At 50.5% G+C, this 22808-nt stretch overlaps 1 protein-coding gene and 1 pseudogene across 3 annotated transcripts in view; one reads left to right on the top strand and one right to left on the bottom strand.

Annotated features, from left to right (window-relative positions):
* LOC309865363 (ubiquitin D-like) overlaps positions 1 to 7509 on the top strand; it is a 27670-nt gene extending 20161 nt beyond the window's left edge. The window contains exons 1-2 of one of the 2 annotated variants that reach the window (XM_082731638.1): positions 5161 to 5305; positions 6548 to 7509. In XM_082731638.1, coding sequence (XP_082587764.1) covers positions 5279 to 5305; positions 6548 to 7018 — 498 coding nt within the window. In that variant the 5' untranslated portion in view covers positions 5161 to 5278 and the 3' untranslated portion in view covers positions 7019 to 7509. Of the gene's footprint in view, positions 1 to 5160; positions 5306 to 6547 lie in introns of those variants that run through there. The other variant, XM_082731637.1, reaches the window with a different exon arrangement.
* A 511-nt stretch (positions 7510 to 8020) lies between these two features.
* LOC309865181 (putative olfactory receptor 2I1 pseudogene) lies at positions 8021 to 9579 on the bottom strand (annotated as a pseudogene). The gene is made up of 2 exons: positions 8691 to 9579; positions 8021 to 8306 (listed from the first exon to the last, which is right to left on the bottom strand). The product of its transcript is annotated as a putative olfactory receptor 2I1 pseudogene (transcript).
* Between the last annotated feature and the right edge of the window lie 13229 nt (positions 9580 to 22808).

Below are 22808 nucleotides of genomic sequence, written 5' to 3'. Positions count from 1 at the left end.
GGTGCCAAACTTCATAGACTCTTGTGGCGCATGCCCACTACAGTCCCCTGGGGGAGTCCCAGGGACCTGCGAGTGCCACTGCCCTTTGTGTAGTTGGGTCTGCTAGCTATTGCCAGCTCACAAATATACCCTGCTCTGCTGCTTCTGGGTCACAGCTGGGAGCGGTCCTACTGTCCTTTCCAGGGTTACCCCCACCCTGAGAGCTGTTGTCGCTCATGGGCACAGCTCTTTGACCCCTCCCAGGGGATGGTAAATGGCCTGCAAGTTCCAGTCCTTTTCAGGATGCTCAGGGAAAGAGTGGTCACCCGACTGGTCCAGCTCACAGTTTATGGTGAGCCAAGCTGAGAGTCCCTCTTGGGCTTGGTGACCATAACCAGTTTCCCTGCTCCACTGCTTGGCGACTCTACTGGCTCAGGCTCCCCTATTCCGTCTGTGTCTCCTGGGATCCCGAAACCACAATGCCTCACCTAGAATTCTGCCCTTTTCATCCCCTGAGCCCCTTTCAGAGAAGGATGTCTCTCATTGGAGCAGTTTCTAAGGGTTCTGATTTTGTGCTTCTGATGTTCTGTCACTTTCCAGGAGCCAGCTTATGGAGGCTCCCTCCCCGCTCCGTTGATCTTCTGCTGACTCCTCGCAGATTCAGGACTCTGCACGTCCTACCTTGTAAAAAGCAGTCACTGTTCTAGTTGTGGAGATCCAGATATATTTTCTTATATCTTAGGCTGAATTCATGGGCATTCATAACCCTTTGATAGATATCCAGCTAGATTCAAGGAACCAGATTTAATTAGGTCCCCTACATTTTTGCCATCTTGCCTCGCCTTGAAAAGATAGTCTTTTAAAAAATTGTCCCGTTACAATCAGATATCAACACATACCAACATCCAAAAGTATTTTCATCTGGACCTCCTTATCTCATATTATACACTCAAAAGGGATCTCAGACCTAACTGCTAAACTCTAAGAACTCTAGAAGAAAATTTAAAATTGGGTAATTAAAAAAAATGGGTATTCTCCTCAAATTTCTCTATAGGTAAAATACCTATTTAAAAAGTAGGATTCTTTTTTTGTTTTTAGAAATTGACAAGCTAATCTTAAAACTTATATGGGAATACAAGGGACTGAGAATAGCTAAAACAGATTTGTTAAAAAAATGTTAAAATTATATACTCTGATTTCAAAACTCATTATGACCTTGAGAGACAAAAACAGTGTCGTAGTGATGTAAGGATAGACAAATAGAGTGATGGAATATAATGGAAATATCCACAAATAAAGACTTATATTTATAAGTTTTTCCAAATTGACCTTTAAGAGTGGTTGAATATTTTTTCCCCAATCATCAATAAAGGAAAAGTCACAGTGGTTTTTGAGTGAGTTTGGGTTACATTTCTGAAGCAATATTCTAGATGTCAAAGCAGTTTTACAAGCACCTTCCTGGGGACCATTAAAGACACAGGACAGAGGCCTCTTCTCCAGGAAAGATTCAGCAGAGAAATGACCAGCCCAAGACTGCGCATCAGCGAGGGAGTCACACGGGGAGGTCGGAGATGTGTGTATCTGAGTGTGTATCTAAGATGTTTGTTTTATGTCCTGGTGAGGTCTTCATGACCTTTTACCTTGGCTGGTTTCCTGAATTTGTCGAAGGGCAGATGGAAAGTGATCCTTCCACCTCTGAAAACATTTACTGTGACACAGAGGAAAAAAGCCGGACTGACAGTGTGCTAGGAAGCAGGGTGGAGGTCAGGTCCTGGGGAGAAGTCCTAGCTGTGACTCAGCGGGGGACAGCCCTTGCCGCGCCCCTTGGCGTGGAAAGGAACTGCACAGGGGAAGGGAGGAGGGAAAGAGAGAGGTCAATGTCTAGGCTTGTTATTCTGATTCCTTGAAGGGACAGTGTTTCTCAGAATCCAGATCTGGCTGGGTAGGGAATCCCCTGAATCACTGACTCCTGGGAGCATCTGAGGCTGGCCCTTGAGGTAGCTCCCTGCTGGAGATCCCTGTGGCTGAGGCGAGTGTCACAGTGGCACCGTTAACCCTCCCAGTCCTGGGCGGGCTGCCATCATCCCCCAGCCTCTGCCTGCTGCACTCACAGGCTCTTTGCCCATGGCTGCCCTGTGGTCTAGGCAGGTCCCCCCACCAGGGAGGCTCCTACCCGCATATGGGCCCAGACTCTCCTTGCTCATTCCTCACAAGGCTCCTCGAAGGCTCTGCTTTCCTTGGTCTGTCTGTACCCCTTCCCTGATGTGTGCCCTCCCTGTAACACAAAGGCGTGCATGTGAAGCCCCCCTTCCTTTCCACTGGGAGGAGATGAGCAGAAGGACAGCCGTCGAGATATGCGCCTGAAGACTTGCTCACCTGCTCCTCCCGATGTGATTGTGGGTGAGCTCACTGCGTGCTGCGCAGTGGGGAAATGGATACGTACCTCATTAGAAAGCTAGAAAAGTGCATCAGGGGCCATTTACGAACACCTTGTGCAGCTCCTGAAGTCCAGCAAGTACTCGTTAAATGTTATTTTCCAATTTTTTAATTTACTTACATACTCATTTTTTCTTTTTTTTTTAGTTCATTCATGCATTCGGTAAATGCTAAGTATTTCGTGTACCAGACAGTATGCCTGGGAAGTGCTAGAGACCCAAGTTAGTCAAGACACAATCATGGACCCCCTGCCCCAGGTCTCCAGTGTTTCATGGGGACAAGTAGACAAATAAGCAGATGATCTTCCTGCTGGAGACACGCTCTGAGGCGCTTGGGGAGGGTGAACAATTGGACAGAGGATGGCACATGACCCAGACTGGGACAGGAGCTAGGGAAGGCTTCCTGGAGGAGGCACAGCTCACATCTTGTATCTGTGTAATCCCTGACACTGGGTAGAGCTGGAAGGAGGTGCATGCTTTGTGACCTGGTGGCAGGAAACTTGGAACCATGCACACAAGCTGCTAGACTTGCAGATCTGCCGCTCGGATCAGGGCTGCGGGTACAGCTCTGACAGACACCATCCTGAGAAACGTGGTTCCTGGGCTCTCCGGGCAGGAGCTTCTCTCGAGGTTCCCTGCTTGCCCAGAAAAGAGATCATTGCCCCAAGATGGTGTAGGCTGCCCAGGCAGGAAGACTAGAAGGGGGAGCTGGAGCAGAATGACTTTATGCTAAGCAGCTCTAGATGCTTCCTCTCGGCTTCCCATTCCAGGAAGGAGGCAAAGGCCCAAGAAGGTAACGGGCGCAGATGAAATGTGGGAGTGAGGAGCCTGGGTTCGTGAGCTTCCCCTCTCTTCCTGCTGTGGACTTGCTCCCTGCCTCCGTCCACCTGCTCTGACCTTTTCTGCTCGGTTACTGGTGATGTTTCAGAATCCGCAGATCCCATTGGACGCTGCATGCGTGGTGGGGGGCGCCAGCTGCAGATCCAAGATCACAGTCTTGGTTTCTGCACAGAGCGGATGGTAGGAGCCTGGAGAAGCCTTGAAGGGAGACTGGCAGGGCCACGGTTTCCTGTCTGTTGCATCAGACACTCTTCTCCCTCCCTACTCATCCTATGTGTTTGAGGAGCGTTTATCCCAAGGTACACTCAAATACAAATTTTCCAAGTTTATGGGCATCTGATAAGAGCTTCAAATAGGAGAACCTGATTTATGTTGAGTTTTTTGAAAGCCTGGACTGGTTCTTGGATCCCATTACTCTACATAGGCACTTCTAGAAACCCACGTTCTCCAGGATGGAAAGTCCTGCAGTAAAATGGGATCATTTGACATCTACCGGTGCTGAAGATACAGTAAATGGCCGCTAAGGACACAGCAAAGAAGATAATGTCATTTTTTTTTAAAATTTTTTAATTTTTTATAAACATATGTTTTTATCCCCAGAGGTACAGGTCTGTGAATCACCAGGTTTACACACTTCACAGCACTCACCAAAGCACATACCCTCCCCAATGTCATAATCCCACCCCCTTCTCCCAAACCCCCTCCCCCCAGCAACCCTCAGTTTGTTTTGTGAGATTAAGATAGTGTCATTTTTATGGGATTTTTTTACTTTGAAAAAATTGGGAGTTCCTTTCATAAAGGCTTTCTTGGAGAATGTGTTTTGTGGCGCTGTCCTGGGAGTTTGGGGGAGGACAGGGATTCCTCTGGAATGTTAGGAGGATCAGAGTAGTAAATAAATTCTCTGAGGGCACACAGCCTGTGCCCTCCCTCTTGTCTGATCCAAACCTCCAGAGCCAGGGAGGAAGAAGCAGCATGGGTGTGTGTGAGATCACAGAGCACAGGGAGTAGGGAGTGTCCAGCAGTAAAGGCGGGGAAACAGAGTCACCGCAGTGTGAGAGCCGATGCGTATTCTGCTTCATGGGAGGCGGGCTTGGCCCTTGACTGTTGGGCCAGGATTGTTCTAAGTACTAGATCTGGGCTGCCAGTTCTGGGACAGGAATGGAAGTGTGCTAGAGAGCTCAAGACCCAGGGATGTAAGGTCCGTTTTACAAGCTGTGTTCTGAATTCTGAATCCATGTTCACTGGAAAACAAACATCTCAGGTGGTGAACAGACTTGCCCAAGTTAAGGGAGCAAGTGGCACCCGGGAATGAAATTCCTGTCTCCTCTCAGAGTAGGCTGTGTGTCCTGTGTGACCTGGGGGCATGCCTCCCACTCTGCCCAACGGGTGTGAACAGTCTGGTCACGGTCTCATCACTCCTCATGTGCTCCCACCTCCTCTCCTGGGCCTCTCACTCTGCCCGGCTGGTGTGAACGGGCTAATCATGGTCTCATGACTCTTCACAGACTGTACATCTCCTGGGCCTCCCACTCTCCCCAGCTGGCGTGAACAGGTGATCACGGCCTCTTCACTCCTCACGGACTCTACATCCTCCCCTGGGCACCCTTGCTCTCAGGAAAGCCCCTGAGTGATGCATGGGGCAGGTTCTCAAAAGCAGCAGGAGAGGACCATCAAGTAGTAAAGGTCTTGAAGTGGGTGAGGGCCCAAGGCTGTAGGCTGGGCAGTCATAAGTCATGACTGGGAGTGGTGAGTTGTTAAGTGGGGACGTTCTCCAGAGAGAAGGACCATCCTATGTTTGGAAGAGGAGGGCGGGTAGAATGGATGAGAGGAATGTTTTGATCAGAGAGTATTCTCTGTGCGTATGACTCTGTCCAAGCGAAAGTGAAAGAAAATACATGACATCATGGGAGAGCAAAGGGCGTGGGCACAGTGGCTCAGGCAGGGGATTTCCAGCTCAGCTCGTACATAAGCTGGGCGCCAGTCCTATTCCTCAGCCTCCTGTGTCTGCTCTGTTGGCTGTAGACATGGCATCTGCTACTTCCTGCCTCCATGTAAGCTGGGGTTGAGAAGTGGGGATGCGGACAGGGGAAGCACCGCCAAGGGTTGGGGAGTGATTTCAGGAGTCCACGAGGGACAGAGCTCGGGGAGGTGGGGGCAGAGTGGTTGGGAAGGCATCCTGCAGGCGCTGAGACAGGCTCTGATCGCTGTAGAAGCTGAAGGAAGGTTCTGGGAATAGAAGCGCCTCGTTTGGCTCCTCAGGGCTCTTCTGTGTCAGGCCCGACTGGGCCCTGTTAGGGGAGGATGGTGGGAAGTGGGAGTGGGCTTTGGGCCCACAGGGCTGGATTTGAACCTATGGAAATATTTTCTGGGGCCTTTTCTCCTCCTTTTGATTAGGGTCCCTGGGCTCTTCAACACCTCCTCCCAAAAGAGAGGTACACAAAACTCCTTCACTCTAAGGTGTTAATGACCAGATCCGTGAGCCTTTGAGGAGCGGGTGCAGTACATGTGGGCTGGCATCGGGGGGCTGCTTAGCACAGAGGGGCGTCGGTCCTGTGAGGAAATGTCTGTGACGTCCAGACTGCAAAGATGGTTTTGAATAGAGCAGGACGGAGGCCCTGCCAGGCTTGCCAGCGACAACACAGGGTGCACTGGCCAGCTTCAGACTATGGAAGGAAGACCTCGATCTGGCCGTACCTTCTGTGGGTGAGGCCCAGGTCCAGCTACAGGAGACCATATTCTGCAATAGGTAGATAGAAACACGCAGGAAGTCCAGGGGAACAAGTCACACTGAACGCAGTGTCACCATAACGTGTGAGTCATTACACGGTCGTAGGGCAGTAAGACAGAAACCCGGAGTACAGAGAGTATGTGTCCTGTCCAGGGTAGTCTTGGAGGGCCGTGATGAGCGTCCCATGAGCTGACGAGTCGATAATTCTCTTCTGGAGCTGTTTTTAGCGTCCAGTATATAACTGTGCGTGCTCTGTGATTGGATCTAGTTTTTGACATTTGACAACCTCTGTCTGGATCGGAGGCGTGCGAAATGTGGGAAGTCACTGATGACGCTGGGATGAATGAGAGGCATGGCTGTAAAGGAAAACAATGATTTTCCTGCGTTAAAAGCTCGAGATTCCCAAAGAGAAGTTCCACAAAAGGGAGGGACAGAGCCTGTTGTATAGGAGCTGGAGGACCAGGCAGGCAGGGAGGGCGGGGCCGGGCACGGAGGGGACAGTGGTGTCAAGGTGGCAGGCGTTCCAGGCACCTTGATTTGCGGTCTCTTGGCCTTCGTTGTCCAGGTGACGGTCTCTTCTGAGGGAAGGACATCAATGACCTTCGCTGCTAACTCGGATGACACAGTGAGGAAGATCAAAGAACACGTCCGGGCTAAGACCAAGATTCCTGTGCAGGACCAGGTCCTGTTGCTGGGCTCCAAGATGCTGAAGCCCCAGAGGAGGCTGTCGTCTTACGGCATTGACAAGGAGACGACCATCCACCTCACTCTGAAGGTGGTGACGCCCAGTGATGAGGAGCTGCCCGTGACTCTGGTGCAGTCCTGTGACGGGGGGCAGAGGCACCTCCTCCAGGTGCGAAGGTCCAGCTCAGTGGCCCAGGTGAAACAGATGATCGAGACCCAGACCGGGATCGTGCCTGAGCAACAGATTGTGACTTGCAATGGCAAGAGGCTGGAAGACGGGAAGACCATGGCGGATTACGGCATCAGACGGGGCGCTTCACTCTGGCTGGCAGACTACTGCATTGGGGGGTGAGCCCGCTGATAGCTCTCACTCCCCCCACATCCTTTGATGATTTCCCCAAATTAACAAGAAAGAGAAAGATGGAAAGTTAGGGGTGAAGTGGGAAGGAAGACTGCAGAAAAGTTTCTAACTCCATGATTTTTTGATCGAACACAGTTGATTAGGTGTCTGCATTGTGTGTATTACTGAAAATAGAAAATAATATTTTAAGGCACAGTAGAGACAGCATCAAAGCCAGCTTGGAATTTAATCCCTTCCTTCGTCCCTCTGATGTTTAGAAAAATTCCTATTTCTTCCGTCCAACAGGATAGTAAGTTCCACACTGGGATCCAGGTTCCCCTAACTCCTGTGTTCCCACCGGCATATTTCATCTGTAATATCACTCCATATGTTGAATTAAATTGAATTTCTGCTTGTAGAGAACAATGAAAGGATTTATATTGAAGTGTGTTAATTCCTCTGGTATGATTACAGTCTAAGTAATAAAGAATTTAGAAATTCAACTAAACTGTCTTCTCTGTCCTTATTTAACGTTGTTCGGCAGGAAATGACCCCGGCGCGGTGCGCCATCTCGCGCTCTACGCCCCACGCTGAGTTCAGCTGTTCTCATTTCTGGAGATGATGGTGCGCGAGGGACGACACCTCCCCTGGGGACTCAGATTTTGTTCTCCAGTGTGCGGGGGTCCCTGGGGAAGGTGTGGTCGTGGAGCCGTCTCTGTCCTGCCTGCGTTCGGGTCTGGCAGGTCTTCTCTGGGGTGGGGGCATCTTTCAGGTGGGGGCTCTCAGTTGGTCTCTGGGTTGACTCCGGAGGCTGTGCCCAGGTTCTGGCTGACAGAGCCTTTTCCTGGCTCCCTCCTGCACCCCCCCCACCGCTGTGTCTGCTCCTCCCTGGGGAATGTGGATCTTCCTGTATCTTCCTCACTCACTCCTTTGTCACTGTCCCTCTTGTGTCTCATGACTGGTCAAGAACACATTTTTCGCACCATCTTAGACATGCCTTGTCCCTTCTGCTCTTTAAACTTGCTCAAGAACCACCTCGTGCAGAAAAGACTCCAGCTGAATCCCAGTGGCACCACCCCTACTTAGGGGAATTCCTTGTTCTGCTTTGGGCTCCAGTGCTCTTGGTGGCACTAGTGACCTGGTTAGGTGGGCATTAGGTTGGACTGATTTCCCTGGACGAGCAACTGCGGCTCCTTGTTTTGGATGGGTCTCCGGCAGGGTAGAGTCTGGGATTGCTCTGTCAACTTGGGGGACTCCTGAGGCCAGACACTGTGGGGTCTTCACGGTGTGCGCCATCAGACTGGGGGAGAGGGAACGTTAGTTGTCCTGCCGTACAGGGTGTTACCAGCGTGTGGACTCTCCGGGCATTGTCACTGGACCCCTGAGGACCGGGAAGGTCCTCTCGAAATCATGCCTTCTCTCTTCATCAGCTTAAGAGAGAGCCGGAAGGCCACTTCCCCTCCCTGAACCTGTATATGCAGCATAGGGGGATTTGCCCTGAAGCAGAGGAACATTTGGGGGGGGGTGGAGAATGGGGCTACCACGAACCTCGGACTCCCTGAGGACACATCTTGCCCATTCTCACAGGGAAACGGACAGGCCGAGGGCTCGCTGCCTTCCCAATGGACATTCCCATCCGTGGCCCGGGGCTCACCCCTTCCTCCCGCCCCCGCCCCGCACTCACCGTCCAGCCTGCCCTCTCCCCACACTGCGCAGGAGCTTCCTGGCTGCCCCCTTCACGTCCTTGTTCCTGAGGGTGTAGATGAGCGGGTTGAGCGCCGGGGTGACCACGGTGTAGAAGAGCGAAACGAACTTGCCCCGGCCCTGGTCGTAGCGGCGCGTGGGCTGTAGGTAGGTGTAGATGGCCGAGCCGTAGAAGAGGCAGACGGCGGTCAGGTGGGACCCGCACGTGCCCAGCGCTTTGCTGCGGCCGCCCCGGGAGCGCATGCCGCAGATGGCGCGGGCCACGGCGCCGTACGAGGCCAGGATGACGGCGGACGGCAGCAGCAGGATGACCACGCGCGCAGCGAACATCCGGCGCTCGGTGGCGTCGCGGTCACCGCCACAGGCCAGCTGCAGCAGCGCGGGGAGCTCGCAGATGAAGTGGTCCAGCCGGCGGGGCGCGCACAGCGGCCGTGCGGCCAGGAGCGCGCTCTGCGCGGCGGAGTTGGCCAGGCCGCCCAGCCAGGAGGCGCAGGCCAGGGCGCGGCACCGGCGCGGGGAGGCGAGCTCGGCGTGGCGCAGCGGGTGCACGACGGCGGCCGCGCGGTCCAGCGCCATCACCGCCAGCAGCAGGCACTCCACGGAGCCCAGCGCCAGCGACGTGCACAGCTGGGCCAGGCAGCCCGCGCGGGGCAGCCACAGCTCCGCGCCGCACAGGCTGGCCAGCAGCGCGGGCGCCACGCTCGTGGTGAAGCCCGCGTCCACCAGCGCCAGGTGGCCCAGGAAGTAGTACATGGGTGTGTGCAGGCGCGGGTCGCGCACGGCCAGCAGCACGAGGGTCGAGTTGCCCGCCAGGGTCAGGAGGTAGCAGAGCAGGACGAGGGCGAAGAGGCCGGGCTGCAGCGCGGGCCAGTCGGAGAAACCCAGCAGGAGGAAGCGCTCCCCGGTGCTGTGGTTGGCCTGCGGGAGGAAACTCCCAGTGTTTGCAAGGAGGCTGAGCCAGGGTGAGTTTACCCCCAGGGAGCTAAAGAGAGCCCGGCTGCCCGGGGGCCTGGCCATCGGGGGGCTGGCTGGGAGCGAGGGGCCCGCGGGGCGGGGATCGGTTGGGAGGGAGCGGAGTCGCTCTCAATACAGACGGGAGTCCTAGCCCTACCTCAGCACAGCTTGGCTGATGAATTATTTAGCAGACTCTATCGGGGAGAAGGAATTTCCACTTGTTGGAAGAGCAGACTTAGACCGGGAGAGGGAAGACTGCCCAAGGTCACAGCTAGTGAGTGGCCCCGTGGGGCTTGTAGTCGGGCTTGTCTCCTTTCCAAATCTGTGCGTTTTCTGCTCCTCCAGGCTTCTCACTGCACTCCTCCGGTCCAAGCAGGAATCTGATCTCCCTCCCATAGACTAGTCCTTCAGATACTGGAAGACAGAGTCCCCCCCCCCCCCAGCCTCCCTCCCTCCTTCCAAAGTGTGTAGTGCTTGTAAGTGCAGTGCCCTAGGCTTGGTAGAGCTGTTACTTAGGAGATGAGAACCGTCTAGCCTTCTTTGTTTCAGGGATTCTACTTCGGAGAATACAACCGTTAGCGCTGACTACTGAGTGCTGCTCTGTGGGGAGTCTGTGTTCTAGGCCGTCACCATCATCCATGCCTCTCTGGCTTCTCCCCGTGTGGTGGTCATGATCTGGGGGCCTTGAAGCCCAGAGTCCTCCGGCAGAACACGAAGCTAGAAGCCCTGGGTCCCACCAGCATAATTGCCTTGGGGCAGCTGGATTATTTGATATGGGGAAGTCACTGCATCTCCCTTGCCTTCCTGTTCCACGTGTAAGAGGAGGAGTCTGACCTAGATGGTCTCCAGGGCTCCTGTCTTATAGCCTGGCTCTCACTGGCAAAAAAAAAAAAAAAAAAATTGTCCTTGAGTGAAAAGGGGACCCAACACAGAAGGCTTTAACCCTGCAGAGTGACACTGAGTCGCATTTCCTAATGGTACAGAAACCATACGGTAGATGCGAGGACTAAATGTTACAGCGAAATCTCGCTCCTGCACACTTCCTGGCAGGGGTGCGGAGATAGATAAACTTTGTAGTCACTATTCTGAGTTTAAAAATCACGAGGCCCTAATTTTCTTTAAAATGTTTCAGGGAAATCTCTTCCCCCCAGAGCACGTCGTGCTTACTGGGATCCATTTATGCTCAGGAGACGGAACCGGTGCTCGTGGTGTGAGTCAGAGCAAGGGCGGGGGCGTCAGACCGCCCGAGCTCCAGTCTCGGCTCTGCCATCGCCCAGCGGAACGACCCTGGCCACGTGGCTTCACCTGCCCGTGGCTCCGTGTCCTACTTGAAAGTGGACTGGTGGAGGGGGTGAAGCACGGAGAGCTCTCAGAACAGGCCCGGGACCGAGTGGGCGTCTAGTAAGTGCTCGCTCTTCCCATCTGCACCTGCGAGTCAGGAGAGGTCTGTGGGCGCTCCCACACCGGTCAGGGCCAGAGCCGGCTGTGAGTTCAGGTCTTTTTATTGACGAACTCTGGTCTTTACTCACCTGCAAGTGAGGCGATACTCCTGTCCTAAGAGGAAGGTAGGCGGGCGGCTGAGGTTAAACAACTTGCCAGGGCCACACTGTTTGTAAATGCTTGTCAGGATTTCACCCAAAGCTCCCTAATTCCAAGAGCCTTGCTTTACATCTGTGCACATATGTTTAAGCCGGGCTCTACCCTGCCAGAGCCTGCAGAGGATGGAAGGACCTGCGAACCCCGAGCTTGCTGCAGAGCACGGGGGCCTCGGGGAGAGGAACACAGGCGAGAGCTGGCATTCAGGCTTGTGGCCCAAAGGTGCAAGAGACGTTGTTCTAGAGAGTCCAGTTTTCTAAGTCTGGGATCACGTAGACACACACCCATTCAGCCAGCCAGGCCCTTAACAGTTCCCCTCCAGACACACCAAACCCTAAAACCAGGCACATAACAGTAAAATCACACAACCAACACCAGTACCCCGTGGACACACACATTCCCGAATACTCAGACACATATGTGCACATACGTGTCCCCTCATCGCACCCTGAGGCTTCCAGAAGGCAAATCTGTCATCAGAATATTCCAGGATGTGTCCCCAAACCTCATTCGGTATTCTAGAACGTGCATGTCACCTACAAGACCATCTTCCTACCTTCATGTCCGGGTCTCAGGCACTGATGTTCTGCCGCTTCTTTCCAGATGATCAGTTGGTCTGTTGCGTCCGCTCCGGATCCTCAGAGTTGGAGATGGCCATGGTGGGGGATGAAGGAGCGAATGGCATGACTGTTGATCTCGAGACTGGATGCCTGCGGTCAGAGCCAGGTCCTTCCTTCAGGAACAGGACACGGGGTGGCGAGCCCTTGCTTGTCAGCCGAGGAGTGAACACAAGGTCTTCAGCAGAGAAGCCAGCCCGGTCTGGAGAAGCACCGAGATTCCGGCAGAGTGGCGGTGTCTGTTCCCAGAGAGCCAGCACCAGGGTGAAACCAGGCAAGGACCGGCGTCTTGGGCCAGTCACAGGTCACCGGTGGCTGCAGTTGGCCGCAGAAACCACCTTCCGGATTCTAAGGCTCCGGAGCCGTGCAGCAGGGATGTTGGTGAGCCGCTCACTGGAGAGGAGTCAGGGGAAGCGATTCTCCCTGCTGTTGAGAAGAGAGAATGAGGCCCTGGGGAACCCCTGTCCCACTCCCATAATGAGCACCTGTGTGGATTTGTCCAGAGGAGTCCCCCAGGGCAAGGAGAGGAACATTCTGGAGGGAAAGGCCCTCGAGGGTGGTGTGTCCCTGGCTGCATGGAGGCCAGAGGCAGCCCCCGGCTTCCTCCCCAGCCCCTGTTCTCCTAGCATAGTGCTGTAGGGTATTTTACTGGGGACGAGGGACCTTGAGCAGCTGCATGACCTCAGTGACTCTCGGGGTCAGTATGAAAACGGGGGAGACAGTTCTCGTCTGTGGGAGGGGCTTGAGGTCTGGCAAGGTCCTCCACACTATTCCTCATGTTCCACATATGACTGAAACCATGTGCTTGACTTATTTCACTCAGCATAATCCCCTCCAATTCCAACCATGTTGATGCAAATGGTGGGGATTCATCCTTTCTGATGGCTGAGAAATATTCCATCATGTGTATGGACCACATCTTCTTTATCCATTCATCCGTTGAGGACATCTCGGCTCCTTCCGCAGTTTGGCTATTGTGTACATTGTTGCTATGAACATTGGGGTGCATGTGCCCCTTCTTTTCGCCCCTATCTGTATCTTTGGGGTAAATACCCAGGAGTGAGATTGTTGGGTTGTAGGGTAGCTCTATTTTTAATGTCTTGAGGAAACTCCATACTGTTTTCCAGAGTGGAGGTACCAGCTTGCATTCCCACCAACAGTGTAAGAGGATTCTTTCCCTTTTATCCACATCTTCTCCAATATTTGTTGTTTTCTGTCTTGTCAGTTTCGGCCATTCTAACTGGTGTAAGGTGGCATCTTAATGTGGTTTTGATATGTGTTTCCCTGACAAGTGTTTCCCTGATTGCAAGTGATGTGGAGCATTTTTCATGTGTCTGTTGGCCATGTGTATGTTTTCTTTGGAGAAGTGTCTGTTCATGTCTTCTGCCCCTTTCTTGAGTGGATTATTTGTTTTCTGGGTGTTGTGTTTAAGAAGTTCTTTATAGATCTTGGATACCATCCCTTTATCTGTAATGTCATTTGCAAATATCTTCTCTGATTCTGTGAGTTGCCTCTTGGTGTGGTTGACTGTTTGCTTGGTTGTGCAGAAGCTTTTGATCCTGTTAAAGACCCCAAAGTTCATTTTTGCTTTTGTTTTCCTTGCCAGAGATGTGTCTTGCAAGAATTTGCTGTGGCCAAGGTGGAAGAGGTTGCTTCCTGTGCTCTCCTCTAGGATTTTGATGGATTCCTGTCTCACATGGAGGTCTTTCATACATTATTTTATTTTTTCAGTGTTCCAAGATTCATGGTTTATGCATCACGCCCAGTGCTCTGTGCAATACATGCCGTCTTAATACCCACCACCAGACTCACCCAACCCCCACACCCTTCCCTCCAAAACCCTCACTTTATTTCTCAGAGCCCACAGTCTGTCATGGTTTATCTCCCCCTCCAATTTCCCCCAACTCCCTTCTCCTCTCTTTCTCCTAATGTCCTCCATGTTATTCCTTATGCTTCACAGGTATGTGAAACCATATGATAATTGACTTTCTCTGCTTGGCTTATTTCACTCAGCATAATCTCCTCCATTCCCATCCATGTTGATTCAAAAGTTGGGTATTCATCCTTTCTGATGGAGGCATAATACTCCATTGTACATATGGACCACATCTTCTTATCCATTCATCTGTTGAAGGACATTTTGGTTCTTTCCACTGTTTTGCGACTGTGGCCATTGCTGCTAAGTACATTGGGGTACAGATGGCCCTTCTTTTCACTACATCTGTATCTTGGGGGTAAATACCCAGTAGTGAAATTGCAGGGTCTTTCATCCATTTTGAGTTATCTTTGTGTATGGAGTCAGAGAATGGTCCAGTTTTGTTCTTCGGCATGTGGCTGTCCAATGTTCCCAGTACCAATTATTGAAGAGATTGTCTTTTTTCCATTGACTATTCTTTCCTGCCTTGCTGAAGATTAGCTGACCATAGAGTTGAGGATCCATTTCTGGTTTCTCTATTCTGTTTCATTGGTCTATGTGTCTGTTTTTGTGCCAGTACCATGCTGTCTTGATGATCACACCTTTGTAATGGAGTTTGAGGGTGGGAATGTGTTGCCCCCAGATTTGGTTTTCTTTTTCAACATTCTCCCAGCGATTTGGGGTCTTTTCTGGTTCCATATCAATTTTAGGATTGTTTGTTCCAGCTCCATGAAAAAGTCAATGGTATTTTGATAGGGATGGCATTGAAAATGTAGATTGCTCTGGGCATCATAGACGTTTTCACAATGTTTATTCTTCCAATCCATGAGCATGGAATGCTTTTCCATCTCGTGTATCTTCCCCTCCATTTCTGTCTTAAGTGTTCTGTAGTTTCTAGAGTCTAGATCCTTTCCCTCTTTGGTGAAGTTTATTCCAAGGTATCTTACAGGTTTTGGTGCTATGATACATGGAATTAACTCCTTAATTTCTCTTTCTGCAGTCTTATTGTTAGTGCGTAGAAATGCAAGCGATTTATGTGCCTTGATTTTGTATCCTGCCATGTTGTTGAATTGCTGTATGAGTTCTGGTCATTTGGAGGTGGAGTCTGTTGGGTAAAATATCATGTTTTCTGTGAGGAGAGAACTTCTTTGCCAAGTTAAATGCCTTTTATTTCTTTTTGTTGTCTGATTGCTGAGGCTAGGACTTCTAGTACTGTGTTGAACAATAGTGGTGAGAGTGGCATCCCTGTTGTGTTCCTGACCTTAAGGGAAAAGCTCTCATTTTATCCCCATTGAGAATGATATTTTCCACGGAGTTTTCATAATGACTTTTATGATATTGAGGTATGTTTCCTCTATCCCTACACATTGAAGAGTTTTCATCAAGAAACCGTGCTGTATTTTGTCAAATGTTTTCTCTGCATCAGTAGAGAAGGTCATATGGTTCTTGTTTCTTCTTTTGTTAATATGCTCTATCACATTGCTAGATTTGCAGATTTTGAACCATCCTTGCAACCCAGGCATAAATCTCACTGGTCCTGGTGAATCATTCTTTTAATGGACTGTTGGATCCTATTGACTAGGATCTTGTCAAGTATTTTGGCATCCGTGTTCATCGGGGATCTTGGTCTGAAATTCTTCTTTTGGATGGGTTGCCTGGTTTTGGGATCAGGGTAATTCTGGTCTCAAAGGATGAGTTTGGAATTTTTCCTTCTATTTCTATTTTTTGAAACAGCTTCAGTAGAATAGATATTATTTTGTCTTTAAATGTTTGGTAGAATTCCCCTGGGAAGTCATCTGGCCCTAACCTCTTGTTTTTGGGGAGGCTTTTGATTACTGTTTCAATTTCCATGCTCGTTATTTGTCTAGTCAGATGATCTATATCTTCCTGTTTCAGTCTTGGTAGCTTGTACGTTTCTAGGAATGTATCCATTTCTTCCTGATTGCTTAATTTGTTGTCATATAGTTGCTGGTGATAATTCTGTGTTATTGTTTCAATTTCCTTGGTGTTATCATGATCTCTTCCATTTCATTTATGATTTTATTGATTTGCGTCCTTCTCTTTTTCTTTTGAATAAGTCTGGCCAGAGGTTTATTGATCTTATCAATTCTTTCAAAGAACCGGCTTCTAGTTTCATTGATCTCTTTTACTGTTTTTCAGGTTTCTGTTTCATTGATTTCTGTGCTGATCTTTATTATTTCTCTTCTCTTCTTTGGTTTAGGTCTTATTTTCTGTTCTTTTGCTAGGATCTTTAGGTGTAAGCTTAGCTTGTGCATTTGAGATTTTTCTAATTTTTTGAGAGAGTCTTAGATGCCTATGTATTTCCCTTTTAGTACTGCCTTTGTTGTATCCCATAGATTTTGAATGGATGTTCTTTTATTTTTATTGGTGTCTATGAACTGTTTAAGTTATTCTTCAATTTCTTGGTTGACCCAATCATTCTTGAGCAGAATGTTCTTTAACTTCTAAGTGTTTGAGTTCCTTCCTAAGTTCTTCCTGTGTTTGAGTTCCAGTTTCACACAATTGTGGTCTGAAAATAGGCAGGCAATCATCTCAATCTTTTGGTATCAGTTGAGACCTGATTTGTGACCCAGTATGTGGTCTGTTCTGGAGAAAGCTCCGTGTGAATTTGAGAAGAATAAGTATTCTGTTTTTTTTTTTTTTTTTTTTTTTTTTTTTAAAGGTGGAATGGTCTCTATGTGTCTGGGAAATCTATCTGGTCCAATGTGTCATTCAAAGCTCTTGGTTTTTTGTTGATCTTCTGCTTAGATGATCTGTCTATTGCTGACAGTAGAATGTTGAGGTCTCCTAATATTTATATATTACTAGCAATATGATTCTTTATTTTGGTTAAAGATGGCTTATGTAGTTGGCTGCTTCCATGTTGGGGGCACCGATATTTACAATTGTTAGGTCTTCTTTTTAGATAGACCTTTTAATTATGATATAGTCTCCTTCTGCATCTCTTACTACAGAGTTTAGTTTGAAATTTAATTTGTCTGATATAAGAATTGTTACCCAAGCTTTCTTTTGAGGTCTGTTGGCATGAGAAATGGTTCTCCGTCCCCTCACTTTCAGTCTGGTTGTATCTTCATGTTCAAAATGAGTCTCTTGTAGATAGCATATGGATGAGTCCTGTCTTTTTTTTTTTTAATTTGATGGACAGAGGTCACAAGTAGGCAGAGAGGCAGGCAGAGAGAGAGAGGAGGAAGCAGGCTCCCTGCTGAGAAGAGAGCCCAATGCGGGGCTCGATCCCAGGACCCTGGGATCATTAACTGAGCCAAAGGCAGAGGCTTTTACCCACTGAGCCACCCAGGCGCCCCTATAAACTAATTTGATTTTCTATGTACACCCTTATATTATCTGTGAATAGTCAGAATTATCCCCTCAATTCTTTTTTTTTAGTATATGTGCTGCCGAAGCGAGCACTATCCCCTCAATTCTTATTCTTTTTGTTTCTCTTGCTTTATAGCACTTGGTAGATTCTCCAATGCAATGTTGATTAGAGTAGCATCCTTTGAAGTTTTTTTTTTAAAGATTTTTTATGTGATAGAGATTACAGGTAGGCAGAGAGGCAGGCAGAGAGGGAGAGGGGGGGGAAGCAGGCCCCCTGCTGTGCAGAGAACCCAATTCGGGGCTTGATCCCAGGACCCTGAGATCATGACCTGAGCTGAAGGCAGAGGCTTAACCCACTGAGCCACCCAGGTGCCCCTCACTTGAAGATTTAAAAAGAAAAGATATTATTTATTTATTTGACAGACAGAGATCACAAGTAGGCAGAGAGGCAGGCAGAGAGAGAGGAGGAAGCAGGCTCCCTGCCAAGCAGAGAGCCCGATGTGGGGTTTGATCCCAGGACCCTGAGACCACAACCTGAACCGAAGGCAGAAGTTTTAACCCACTGAGCCACCCAGGTTCCCCTCAATTGAAGATTTTAATATACCTTTCTCAATATCTGACAGAAAAGTAGACAAAACATTGGTAACTAAATGATGTAATTGGCATATATGGAACATTACGTAGTTAGTGCAGAATACATTATTTTCAAGTGGTCCTAGGATATTTCCCCAAGTAGATGAAATGTTGGGCCATGAAGCAAGTCTACGCAGTTTAAAGCCTGAAATTAACTAGGTTATATTCTTAGACCACAGGGGAATTGAGCCATAGTCGTAATGAAAAGAAACCAGGAAGTCCCTCAATGTTTGAAAATTAAATGTAACTTTGCTGCATATCCTACGGGAGAGAGAGGGAATCACAGGGGAAATCCTCCACCTGTCCTGCCTCCGAGCTCGCAGACAATCTCACTCTGTCTGTGAAGAGCAGTGCGATTAGCTAGACAGGAGTTGAGCCTTAGATCAGAGTTCTGCCTGCCCCAGCCACACCTGGCAGCCTTGGCCTGTGGTCTCCCCAGAGCTGCCCTTTCTGGTGGCCCTGAGCCAAGTGGGACAACATGGCCGTGTGGAAATGGGAAGCTGCACAGCCCTAGTGATGACGGCGCTACTGTATCGTCCTCACCAGTGCAACAGCATGCTTTCTGAGTGAGATATGGCACAATAGCAGGTTCCTTCCTTAGGGGTTGAAAATCATCTTGGGATTCATCCATTAGAAATACGGGTTCAACATGGGTTCTTAATTCTGGAAAAGCAATAGACTGAAATAGCCATCATGGCTTCCTGAGCACCTGTCTGGAGAGCCAGCGCACCGGCTCTTTGTGGGATTCTCCCTCGTAAACATCCAAACTATGATGTAGATATTATCAGTTGCATTTTCTAGATGGTTAGACAGGGGCTCAGAGATGATTTGAGTCACAGAGGATTTGAGTCTCAGAAACCTACGTGGGATCCCCAGACTGACTCCAGATTCCTTGTTATTCCATACGTGATAGTATTTCCCTCTTATCTCTGGTATTCTGAGTCAGGAAACATGTCAGGTCTCAGGATTTTATTGTTGTGTGGCCAAGTGGAGCAGATTTTTTTGGCCTTTTAACCTCTGCCTATCATGATCATTAAGATAATTATCTCAGTGGAGGACCTCTGAGTAAGATACCCAATGATTCCTAGGATTAGAGAGATTGTATTTTTCTGCTATTAAAATTACTGAAAGAACTATCTTTCTAAAATTGATTCAGTATCTGGTATTTTCAGAGTCTGCTGTAAGACAGGTCGGAAATAGGGGCACCTTGGTGGCTCAGTCATTAAACGTCTGCCTTCAGCTCAGGTCCTGGAATTGAGCCCCTTGTCAGGCTCCCTGCTTGGTGGGGGCCCTGTTTCTCTCTCTCTTTCTATCCCTGCTTGTGCTCCCTCTCTCACTGTCTCTCTCTCTCTCTGTCAAATAAATAAATAAATCTTTAAAAAACGGTCTGAAATAATATTTTAAAACACTCAGCTCAACCTTCTTCTACAATGTGAGACAATGTTTATAAACATTGCTAAAATACTCCCTTATCAACGATTACTTACTTGCCAACCATCGTAGTGTTTATATGGTATGACTATGACTTCCATTAGTCAAAATCTGCAGGGAAAGAACTAAGACGGTGTATCCAAGCTTTAGGGGGGCTTCATGTTTAAGTTAGTGTTGAGACAATGAGCTACTCTGTTTTATTCTGTAGTCCAAGGGAATGGTGCCAGACATCTCTAAGATATTGGGAGGTTCTAAAATTCTGACTTGAAATTATCTGTGTGCTTCAGAGATGTGGTCAGGAGCAGGGAAGGAGCCCAGTGTCTGTGAACACCTCTGTGGCCTGTGTTGACCACGGAACAGGTACACTTCTGTAGGCATCATTTTTATCTCTTGGTACTGTTGTTAAAGGTGCTTTTGTCTCAAGTTCCTCTCTTTAGTAGTAATTAGAATGAGAGTGGAAATTTCTGTCTTTTACCATCCATGGACCCAGATCCTGGGCTCCCAGGGAAGCCATCCTTTACCATTTCACCAAACTCACAATGACTGGGCAAAACCTCAGAGCATGGGCCCTATTTCTGCCCCAAGCCCATGTTGTATATCTGCTTCCAGAAGAAAAAGATAATCCAAAAAAATGCCATTGCAAGCATAAACAGAAGAAGAAAAATGAAAGAACCTCTCCGGCTCCCATAAGATTAATGTCATACGGTCATGTACATCCTGAAAACATAAGAAAAGGTCTGAACTTTCTAGCATGTTCTTCCTCCTGATGATGTGTAAGTCTGTATGTAAAACAAAACAGAGCGAATATAGAAACCTGCCCTAATGTTCCTCCCCCGGAGCACTCCCTTCCTTGTGAAGATTGTGTCTCCCAGGCAGCTGTCTTGACTTGGTCTCTTCCTTTCTCTCTCAAATGTTTAAGGGGGTTTGTTCCTTTAGTGTCAATGATAACACTATGTTTTCTTTTTAAGTGAAAACCAGTGTTCCTGGGCCACACCTCCAACAGCGCAGAAGGGCGGCTGTTCTCGTTCATCCTGGAGCTTCCCTGAAGAGCCGAGCGTGTGTGTATTTCCCAGCACAAATGGGCTCATCCTAGAAGGATGCTCGGAAGGGCTGAGAAGCACTCTCCACTCCATGGGTGAGACCAGAAGATGAAGCTCCTCCCGCTTAGAGCATTACTTTTTGGGACTTAAAACTGCGTTGGAAATGGGGGAAACCATTGCATTTCCCAAAGCCCAAGCCTGGGAGGGTCTGAGAGCAGCTGAACTTGCTGGGAGCCAGGAACTGCTCCGCAGACAGGGCCGCGGCAGGAAGGGAAGGGGCCGGGCTCTGGGGGTGGTCTGCAGTCCTGGGGGTCCGTGGATGGGGCCGGCTGTCTGAGGGCCCTGCCCGCGACCCGCCAGTGCCTGCAGCGCAGAGCCAGGTGTTGGGGCGAGGAGGCGCACTGGGGACCACCTGCCGTCGTAAGGAGGCGGGTGTAAGGGCAGCCGGGTACAGCCGGCATCCAATGGGCTCGGGGCACAACCCTCCTCGGCCAATTACCGTGTGGGGGGTGGAGCTACCTCTCTGCGGGCGCATCTGGAGCTTCGCGGGGCTGCAGAAGGGGGACCAGCCAAGGCGGGCTCTGAGGGACCCTGGCCCGGTGAGTGCGTGCTGTGTGGTGGGGTGGGGTCTGGGGGTAGTGTGCGCCCTGGGTGGGAGGCAGGGTCCTCGAAGGGCACATCAAGTGAGTTCACTGTGGGGACATCTGAGTTTTCTTTTTCCCTTGAAAATTTCTTCTGCCTGATACGCATCAACTGGCTGCATCCCCCGGCCGCATCCCCCGGATCCCTGAACTCCAGGGCGCCCCCTCACCCAAGCTTTTGTGGGACGGGTTGCGGACATTTCAGGGTTTTCCGTGTTCCCAGGAAGAGTGCATGCAAAGACAGCTCACGGTCCCCAACTTCAGCGGGTGCCCCATTCCCTGGCACAGTGCAGGTAATGGGCCTTGAGCAGCACCGGAGTCCCCTGTTCCCTCAGGCACAGGTGTGGCGCTAACAAGCCCCAGAGCCACCCCCAACTTCAGCATTGTTTCCCGTGTCCCCTGGGAAGGTGGTAATGGGCTGTCAGGGTCTGTCAGGAAGGTCCTCCAGGTTCCTGCTCCCCCACCCCAGGCACAGGCGTGAAGGTAACAAGCCCCAGAGCCACCCCCAGCTTCAGCACTGTGCTCCCTGTCCGTGGGGGATGGTGGGCACTGGAGGAATGCTCTGGGAGGCACCTCTGGGCGGGCCAGTGTGGACAAGCCCAGGGGGTTCCAGAGCTGACGACGAACACGTTTCCGAGGCTGGAGACGGCTTCTCTGCGAGCAGCACTGCGCCGGGGAGGAGAGCCGTCTCCAGGTGTCGGGGAGTCACCGAGTCAGCAGGCGTGGGCCTGGCAGGGGGTCAGATCAGAGCGGGGAGGTCGAGAGCCATGGTGGTGGCCTTCGCTCTGGACGCGCAGGCCAGGTTGCTCCGGGGACGGGGCTCTGCTCCCAGCCAGCCCTCCTGCGGCAGACAGGATAGGAAACTGGCTTCCTGTCGGCTTCTCAGGCGCTGGTGTCAGCACGGGGCTTGGTGGGAAGCAGCCCACAGGCCACATTCTGGATTCGTGCCCCTTGCTTGCTCAGATGAGGCACCGCGGGTGTCCTCTCTGGCTGGCAGAAGCTCTTCTCTTTCTCAGAGACACACCCCTGAGAAATCCTCCGCTTTCCTGTGCTGTCTGGAGGAGGTCAGTGTTCATTTGGAACTGACATCTCAGCTCCTGCTGTTAGGTTTCAAGGCCACAGGCACAGCAGTCTCCTTGGAGCTCTCGGTCCACATGGGGCCCTCACGTGTGAGACAGAGACCGAACCTGGGCGGTGGTGGCTGCTGCAGGTTCCTTCCTGAAAACTGGGCAGCAGAGCTGGTGTGTGATGACGTCCCAGGAAAGAGGGCAGGTGCACCATTCTGCCCCAGCACAGGGGGACGCTGGACGTCTGTCACAGGTGGCTGGTGCAGGGAGGAGGGCTGTCTGTTTCCCAGGACCTTGGCCGGAGGGAGGTGTGGACCCTGGGATGCTTCTCTGCTCAGCTTTCTCAGGTGAGCACATTAGGCAAGGGGAGGATGTGTGTGTGTGCCCCTGGAATCGAGGAAGGTGTCTGGTCCCAGGTTTCATGTGCAAGTGGATTCCTCTTCTGGCTCTTTTTCCTGATGGTTTTCAGGATGCGGTAGGGAGACCCATTGCCCCAGGCATTTTGGCTGTGCAAGAGCTCAGTCACCTTTTCCCCCAGGGCTCCGGACTAGAATCGGAGGGAGTCTGTGGTGACACCATCCAAGTAGGGCTCCATATCCCTCTTGCTGAGATGGCCTGATGACTGTGATAACTGCTCTGGAAACAGAAAGCAGCAGACAGGGCTGAGGTGGTGGAGGGGAGGTGGCGGCGGTGGTGGGACTTCAGTAGGAAGCTGATGCTTGAGTCAAGTTTGAAAGAAAGTGAGTGATATCACACCAAGAGTCTTCTAAACAGAAGGAAAAGCATATGCAAAGGCCTTGGGGCAGGAGCATACCAGGTATGTCCAGGAGTAGCAACAAGACCCTGTGGTCACAAGAGACAGTTGAGG

This window comes from Mustela nivalis (assembly GCF_964662115.1).
Source record: "Mustela nivalis genome assembly, chromosome: 5".
NCBI lineage: Eukaryota > Metazoa > Chordata > Mammalia > Carnivora > Mustelidae > Mustela > Mustela nivalis.
Note: the sequence above shows the minus strand (reverse complement) of the source record. Positions and strands in the feature narration are given on the sequence as shown.